The 8,335-nt window shown below is 58.8% G+C and overlaps 1 protein-coding gene across 2 annotated transcripts in view; it reads left to right on the plus strand.

The window, feature by feature from the left end:
• The window catches only part of DAPK3 (death-associated protein kinase 3), a 5,819-nt gene extending 1,830 nt beyond the window's left edge, over positions 1 to 3,989 (plus strand). Inside the window, exons 2-9 of one of the 2 annotated variants that reach the window (XM_014949698.1) lie at positions 513 to 873; positions 1,073 to 1,202; positions 1,362 to 1,410; positions 1,564 to 1,590; positions 1,692 to 1,844; positions 2,458 to 2,503; positions 2,716 to 3,295; positions 3,386 to 3,989. In XM_014949698.1, coding sequence (XP_014805184.1) covers positions 513 to 873; positions 1,073 to 1,202; positions 1,362 to 1,410; positions 1,564 to 1,590; positions 1,692 to 1,844; positions 2,458 to 2,503; positions 2,716 to 3,258 — 1,309 coding nt within the window. In that variant the 3' untranslated portion in view covers positions 3,259 to 3,295; positions 3,386 to 3,989. Of the gene's footprint in view, positions 1 to 512; positions 874 to 1,072; positions 1,203 to 1,361; positions 1,411 to 1,563; positions 1,591 to 1,691; positions 1,845 to 2,457; positions 2,504 to 2,715; positions 3,296 to 3,339 lie in introns of both variants that reach the window. The other variant, XM_014949697.1, reaches the window with a different exon arrangement.
• Positions 3,990 to 8,335: the final 4,346 nt, after the last annotated feature.

Here is an 8,335-nt window from a genome sequence, read left to right on the forward strand (position 1 = left end):
GGCTGAACAACCCCAGCTCCCTCAGCCTGTCCTCATAGCAGAGGTGCTCCATCCCCCTGACCATCCTTGTGGCCCTCCTCTGGACCCTCTCCATCAGGTCCATGTCCTTCTTATATTGAGGGCTCCAGACCTGCACACAATACTCCAGGTGAGGTCTCACCAGAGCAGATCAAAGTGGCAGAATCACCTCTCTAAAACCCCAGGAATGTGTTGGGAGGACCCCAATTCCCAGCAGACTCCCTTCCTTGGAGATTTTCAAGACCCGCCTGGATTCCAGACCTGCACACAATACTCCAGGTGAGGTCTCACCAGAGCAGAGTAAAGTGGCAGAATCACCTCTTTAAAACCCCAGGAATGTGTTGGGAGGACCCCGATTCCCAGCAGATCCCGGGGAAACCATGTGTCCTCCTGTGCTGCATCTCCTGTCCTCGTGCCGGTGCTGCCCCCACTGCCGAGCCCACTCTGGCACATGCCATAGAGGGAGATCCTCACCTCCTCCCCGCATCCCACAGCGGCCAGTTTGCCATCGTACGGAAATGCCGGGAGAGGAAAACGGGTCTGGAATACGCAGCCAAATTCATCAAGAAGCGCCGACTGTCGTCCAGCCGCCGGGGCGTGAGCCGGGAGGAGATCGAGAGGGAGGTGGACATCCTGAGGGAGATCCAGCACCCCAACATCATCACCCTGCACGACATCTTCGAGAACAAGACGGACGTGGTGCTGATCCTGGAGCTGGTCTCGGGTGGCGAGCTCTTTGATTTCCTGGCCGAGAAGGAGTCCCTGACGGAGGAGGAGGCCACCCAGTTCCTCAAGCAGATCCTGGACGGGGTGCACTACCTGCACTCCAAGCGCATCGCCCACTTCGACTTGAAGGTGAGGTCTGGGAGGTGCAAACCTCCCCATGCTTGGCAGCTGGGGAGCGGGGACGAGCATCCAGGCCTGTGGGGAGCAGAGGGGATGGCTCTGGGATCTCTCCCTGCTTGAGGTGTGTGTCCTGTCCTCCAGGGAGAGGAGCATGGGGCTCCCACGGGCAAGCGTGGCGGGGTGAACAGCGGTTCCTCTCCCCCTGCAGCCGGAGAACATCATGCTGCTGGACAAGAACGTGCCAAACCCTCGCATCAAACTCATCGACTTCGGGATCGCCCACAAGATCGAAGCTGGGAATGAATTCAAGAATATATTTGGGACGCCGGAGTTTGTAGGTGAGGCCTGGCTTGGCAGTGTTCTGGGGGGGCTCCTTGGGGCTCTGAGAGCTTTGGCTTAATTCCGGGGAGATGCCCTCAGCCCTGGCCTGATGTAGCCAGGGGGACAGGCTTCTTTCCCCCAAATAAGCATATTTTCTCCCCTCTTTCCTTCTAAAGCCCCAGAAATCGTGAACTACGAGCCCCTGGGGCTGGAGGCTGACATGTGGTGAGTGAGTCCCCTCCCAAGCACCTTCCAGTGGCACCAGTGGTCCCCAGGAGGGGGCTCCTGGTGGTGGATGTCCCCTCTTGCTGAAAGTGCAAGGAGAGAGGACCGACGGCGCTTTGCGGGGCTTCAGCCTCATCTTCCTCTCTCTTCCAGGAGCATCGGGGTCATCACTTACATCCTGTGAGTATATGGGGAGCCTGGGGGAGTCGGGTGCTGCAGGGTGAGTCCCCCACCCTGGGCTGTCACCTTTTTTGGGGTGTCACAACCCGCTCTCGCCTCAGGTTGAGCGGAGCCTCCCCTTTCCTGGGGGAGACAAAGCAAGAGACCCTGACCAACATCTCTGCTGTCAACTACGACTTCGACGAGGAGTATTTCAGCAACACCAGTGAGCTGGCCAAGGACTTCATCCGCCGCCTGCTTGTCAAGGACCCCAAGTGAGACACAGGGAGCAGAACTGGGGGGAGGGAGAGGGGATGGTCCCTCCTGCCCAACCCTCTGCAGCAGCCACATCTCCTGCCCACGCTGGGGTTTAGCTCCAAGCCTGCCCACTGCCATCCCAGCCCTGTTGTCCTGGTTGTTTTTAAATCCCATTTATCCCCCCATTTCCCTCCTGAGTCTTGTAGGATTTGGTGTGGGAAAACATCTGGAAACCAAAGTCTCTCCCTGGCATTAGACACGGGGTGAATTCTGGGGTCACCCTGAGGGTGCAGCAGCTTGGCTGAGGAGGACAGAGTGGGGTTTGGAAGGGATGAAGGGCTGCCCTGAGCCCCCCAGGACTCTGGTCTGGGGAGGGAGTTATGGTGCTGTGTGATCCCATATTGGTTGGGAGGTTCCTGCAGGCTCTTCTGTGGGTGTTTGCTCTTGGGGGTCAGGCTGAGGGTGTGGGGGCTGGATGCAGGCCCTGCCTGGGGTGGCCTCTGAGTACTGTGAGTTTGGGCTTATCCATACCCAAAAGATGACAGGATCTGAGCTGCTTTTCCAGGAATTTATCAGGGAAAGAGGCAGCAAAGCTTCCGCCCCTCAGTTGCAGCCTTTCTGTCATTGCAGGAAGCGGATGACCATCGCTCAAAGCCTGGAACACCCTTGGATTAAGGTGAGTAGTTAAAGAATTAGCACTTTTTGGGTGTCAAAAGTCCCAGAGGTTGAGGGTGGGTGTTGGAGCTCCACCGCTCTTCCAGCCCTGGGTTGGGGCCAGTTTGGTGCCAGTGGTGACCACGATGCCAGGGACCATGGGGTGGGTGCTGAAGCTGTTGGGCTCCCATTGTCCTGGCTGTGCCCCACGCCTGAGGCTGTCCCTCTCTGCAGGTGATCAAGAGGAGGAACGTCCGCAACGAGGACAACAGCAAGAAGCCCGAGCGCCGCCGCCTGAAGACCACGCGCCTGAAGGAGTACACCATCAAGTCCCACTCCAGCATGCCACCAAACAACACCTACATCAACTTCGAGCGCTTCTCCAAGGTCATGGAGGAGGTGGCCGCAGCTGAGGAGAGCCTCCGAGAGCTGGAGAGGAACAAGAAGTCCTTCCAGGAGGACATCGAGGCCCTTCTGTCCATCTATGAGGAGAAGGAGTCGTGGTACAAGGAGGAGAATGAGAGCATCAGCCAGGACCTCCGCCAGATCCGCCAGGAGCTGCAGAAGACAGAGGCCCTGAAGAAGCAGGCGCAGGAGGAGACCAAGAGCATGGTGCAGGTGGCCAACGGCCTCAAGAGGCGTTACCGAAAGCTGGAGAACCACTACGAGGCCTTGGCCAAGCAGGTGGCCTCGGAGATGAAGTTTGTCCAGGAGCTGGTGTGGTCCATTGAGCGGGAGAAGCTGCAGAGCGGGGAGGGAGACGGCAGCATCCGCTAAACTCGGGGGTCATCTGCCCTTGGGCTGAGCTTGGGGGGTCCTTCCCAACTGCCCCACAGTGACCCGGAGCCCTGAAGGGACGCTCAGCCGGTGCCGGGGTCTTCTGCCCTTGGGCTGAGCTTGGGGGGTCCTTCCCAACTGCCCCACAGTGACCCGGAGCCCTGAAGGGACCTTGGTGGCTCTGCCCCTTGCTCTCCCAAGGAGCTGCTCCACTGACACCCTTCGGTGAGTGTCCCCAGGCGCTGCTGGCCTTGCGGTGGGATGTGGGGGGGCTTGTGCCTCCCTGGAGACCTTCCCTCGGGGGGGCCTGAGTTGTGCCCACCTGGGTTGTGGCTTCTTGCCTGCGGCTCTTGCTTGCCTTGCCGTCTGCGTGCTCCCCGTGGCTCCCTCTGTCCCCTCCCTCCTTGCCGCAGGGCTCTGGGACCAGTTGTCCCCTCTCTGTCCCACCCAGGGCCTGGGTCTCGGAGCGCCCTGCCCTGGGGGGGGTCTTGGTGGGGGAGACCCCTCCTCTAAACCCTCGCAGCTGCTCAGTGTCCGCCACACGCGAGCTGTGACCAAGGGGTGATTCCTGCATGGCCCGTCACGCCGTGGGTGGCCTGTGGGTGGCCCATGGGTGGCCCTGGCTGTCCCCTCCTCACCCCGGGCCATCACACCCCCCTGCTCCTCACCCCAGCCCTTGGTCCCACCAGGAACTCCCTCTTTTAACAAAATAAAGGTTTCCGTGCAGCGGGGTGGCTGCCTTGGCTCCTTCCGTGGGGGGTCAGGTGGCGTGGGTGGCCTATGGGTGGCCCCGGCTGTCCCCCCCTCACCCCGGGCCATCACACCCCCCTGCTCCTCACCCCAGCCCTTGGTCCCACCAGGAACTCCCTCTTTTAACAAAATAAAGGTTTCCGTGCAGCGGGGTGGCTGCCTTGGCTCCTTCCGTGGGGGGTCAGGTGGTGGGAAGGGGACAGGGACGTGCCGTGGGGTGACAGCTCCTCTGCTGCGCCCCCAAATGGTGTTTATGCTCCCATCCCGGAGGGATTTCCTTGATTTGGGAGGGGAAAGGCACTTTATTTTTGCCTTTTTAGCCCCAATGCTGGTGGGCGAGCTCCTTGCGGGCTTGGAGGGGGCTCTGGGGGTGGGTTGTGGGGTGCTCCCAGGCTGGGGGAGCCCCCAGCCCCTCTTGCTTCAAACTCTGGGGGAGGTCTGGGGGGCCAAGGGATGTTTTGGGGAATTGGGGAAGGTCTGTGGGGTTTGGGGAGGTCCCTGGGGCTCAGGGAGAGTTCCAGGGTTTCTCTGGGGTCCCTACCCTTTTCCCCAGGGATTTCCTTTTTTTCAGAGGACCAGCCAGATCCCGTTTTCCATGGGAACAGAGTGGACAAGGGACAAACCCCAATATTATCGGGGTCAGGAAGGGTTGATGGGCTCTGCCATCACTGGCAAGTGCAGGAGAGCGGCTGGTGGCCAGGGCTGGGGGGGGCCAGCACGGGCTGCCCCCCCTCCCCTCCCTCCTACCCTCCTGGGGATGGGGACAGGGAGGGGACAAGGTCCCAATTGGCTGTTTTCTGCAGAGAATCCAGGAGTGGGTTTCCTCCAGGAGCACCCAGGAGTTCCCGGCTGCCCGTGGCCCCGTGGTGAACGGAGCCAAGATCCGGCTGAATTTGATCTGGGGGGGAATCACCCCCCAAATCTCTACAACTCCCTGAAAGGAGGGTGTAGAGAGATGGGGGTCGGTCTCTTTTCTCAAGTCACAGGCGACAGGACAAGAGGAAATGGCCTCAAGTTACTCCAGGGGAGGTTCAGGCTGGATATTAGGAAAAATTTTTTCACGGAAAGGGTTCTCAGCCCTTGGAATGGGCTGCCCAGGGAGGGGGTTGAGGCCCCATCCCTGGAGGTGTTCAAAAGAGGGGTTGATGTAGTGCTGGGAGGTCTGGTTTAGTGATGATGCTCCTTGTTTGTTGTGTGGGTGTCTATTTTTGTCAGTGAGGTTGACGGTTGGACAAGATGATCTTTAAGGTCCCTTCCAACCTAGAAGATTCTGTGAAATCCCAGTGGATGGCAAGTGTCCCTCTGCCTTTCCAGCCCCCCCTGACGTCCCCCCAGGTGTAGGTTTCATCCCAACCCGGGGGGGCACGTGGGGCACAGAGATATTTTTAGCCTGCCCCATTTTTTCAGGCCGAGGTGCTTGGCATCCAGGGGGTGACCGCAGCGTCCCGGGATTCCCAGGGGGCTGGAGAGGGGTGGTCTGGCCACGCTGGGGGACACCACGGCCTGGCTGGGGGGGGGCTTAGGGACATCCTTCCCCCAGGTCCTGTGTCCTCAGGGCTGGGGGCTTTGGGGTGTGGATTCAGCCAAAGTCCTGGGTGTTTGATCCGCTCTCGCTGAGTGGATTTGTCACCGGAGCCAGTGTGTGAAGGGATGTATGGAAATCCTATAGCAGGGGTTGTTCACGGGCTGGGCAAAGTTCAGATAGTGTGAGAGATGCTCCTCACACCGCGGGGTTTTCTGTTTCAAGGCTCTTGGAAGTCGGTGGGGATTGAGCCTGGCCAACAGGGCCACCTCCTCCCCGGGCACGCGGCTCCGGACAGGTCGGTAGCAGGAGATTCTCGTCCCAATAATGCCAAAAGAAAACACCGAAATTTAGTCATAGAATCATAGAATCACAGAATGGTTTGGGTTGGAAGGGACCTCAAAGATCATCTAGTTCCAACCCCTCTGCCCTGGGCAGGGACACCTCCCACCAGAGCAGGTTGCTCAAGGCCCCATCCAGCCTGGCCTTGAACCCCTCCAGGGATGGGGCAGCCACAGCTTCTCTGGGCAACCTGTTCCAGTGTCTCACCACCCTCAGAGTAAAAAATTTCTTCCTGAGATCTAATCTGAATCTTTTTTCTTCCAATTTAAAACCGTTTCCCCTTGTCCTATCATTACCCTTCCTGGCAAAGAGTCCTTCTCCAGCTCTTCTATAGGCACCCTTCAGGTATTGAAAGGCCGCTATAAGGTCTCCCCAGAGCCTTCTCTTCTCCAGGCTGAACAATCCCAGCTCCCTCAGCCTGTCTTCATAGGAGAGGTGCTCCATCCCTCTGAGCATCTTCGTGGCAGAATTCTGCTTTTCAAAAGCAGAATTTGGGGTGGTGTTTATTACTGCCACGCTTGGGGTGACCTGTTGGAGTGTGTTTCAGGTTGCCAGGCGCTGGCACGAGTCCCGCAGCTGCACAATTGGCTGTGTACAGCTGCAAAGAAAGGGGAAAACACCTACAGCCCCCCCCGAGGAGGGTGATTTATGGGGGAGAAAGGGTCCCAGAGGTAGATGCTGGAGGAACTGGGCTCATACCAGGAGCTGGGGGGGGGTGCTTGGAGCCCAGGGGCTGTGCTGGTCCCTGGGGGATTTCACGATGTGACGTCCCGGGGGTGTCCTCCCTTGGGTCCCCTCTGTGCCACCGGAGGTGACGCCGCCCCGGGGGGGTTTATATTCTCTGTGGGCAGAGCAGAGAGCGACTAAATCCCTTTTTTAGGCTTTGATTTTTCTCTTCCTGGAGGCCGGCTCGAAGCAAACGCTGTGGCTTTTCCCTTCTATGTCTTCGTGGAAGCCAGATGATTCTGTTCACCTTATCAGCTGAGGGATGAACCTCTCCCTGAAGGTGGGGAAGCCCTGGCTGGCTGAGCCTGCCCTGGTTTTTTTCCCCGTTATCCAGCCGAGCTGTGGCTTAATCTGGGGGAAACGCTCCATATAACGATGTCAAATGGATGCACGAGGTGTCAGGGACAATCACAGCACACTGTCACCGGCCCCGGTGCTCCTCTGCCACTCTAATGCTGTAATTATGGTGGTGTCTGTCCCTCCAGGCACACAGGGGGTTGCACCCAAGGAAATCTATGCCTTTTTACAGCTTGGGGAAGTGTGGGTGATGCCATCAGCACCCATGCCTTGTTTCTGGCTGCAGCGTCCCCATTCCGGCCAGACAATCGGAAAAACATCGGCGCAGCACGAGGCCGGAGCGGTGGATCAGGCTTCCCTCCTGGCTGCTCCAAAAACCCCTTGAAAGAGGCCAGGGTGGGTTTTTTTGGGGCGACTTCTTGCTAATCTGTGGCAGCTGCTTTTCGGGAGCAAGGTTTCTAATGAAGGCAGGCCCCAAAAATCTACTGAAGTGAGCTGGGCTGGCAGGGGGGCCAAGTTATTTTGGTGCCCCAGAGATGACCACGCTCTTTTTCCATGTGAGGGGTTTTGAACTTTCAGATGGTGAACCCTCCCTGTGTGGTGTCCACATGTGCTTCGGCGCATCACTTTAATGGCACCTCCTACCTTTAGCTGGGGTATTTCCATGGGGGGTGACAGATCCCACCCCGCTCACCCAACTCACCACCGCTCCGCAGCTCAATTAGCTACTGGGCACAGAACACCTGGAGAGGTTATAATTAGCCTGGAGCTACCACGGGGCAAGGACAATGTGGCGACCAGGTGGTCATTGTGTGTGCAGAGCTACAGGCCTGAGCCCCACTGTTGGAGAAGAAGGTCCTCGAATGCCTCCAGAGGACGGCAACTGAGCTGGTGACAGAGCTGGAAGATGTCCCAGAATCATGGACTGGTTTGGGTTGGAAGGGACCTTCAAGCCCACCCAGTTGCACCCCCTGCCCTGGGCAGGGACACCTCCCACCACACCACGTTGCTCCAAGCCCCCTCCAACCTGGTCTTGAAGCCCTCCAGGGATGGGGCAGCCCCAGCTTCTCTGGCCAACCTGGGCCAGGCTCTCACCACCCTCACAGCCAAGAACTTCTTCCCTACATCTCACCTCCGTCTCCCCTCTTGCAGGGTCAAACCCTTCCCCCTCCTCCTATCCCTCCCCTCCCTGATGACCCAACATCAGGCAATGTTTCTTTCCCAAGGGGATGGTCAAGCCCTGGAAGAGGCGTCCTGGGCTGGTGGTTGATGCCCCAAGTGTCTCCTTGTTTGAGAGGCGTTTGGACAATGCCCTGAAGAATGTCCTTCTTGGGTGATTTGGGGGGGATTTTTGTGGGGTCGGGAGGCGAAGCCGGGCTGAGGAGCCCATGGCGGTGGGAGCCGAGGACGGGTGGGATTGTGCCCAGGGTTTTGGGGGCT

This window comes from Calidris pugnax, unplaced genomic scaffold, assembly GCF_001431845.1.
Source record: "Calidris pugnax isolate Ruff unplaced genomic scaffold, ASM143184v1 scaffold173, whole genome shotgun sequence".
NCBI lineage: Eukaryota > Metazoa > Chordata > Aves > Charadriiformes > Scolopacidae > Calidris > Calidris pugnax.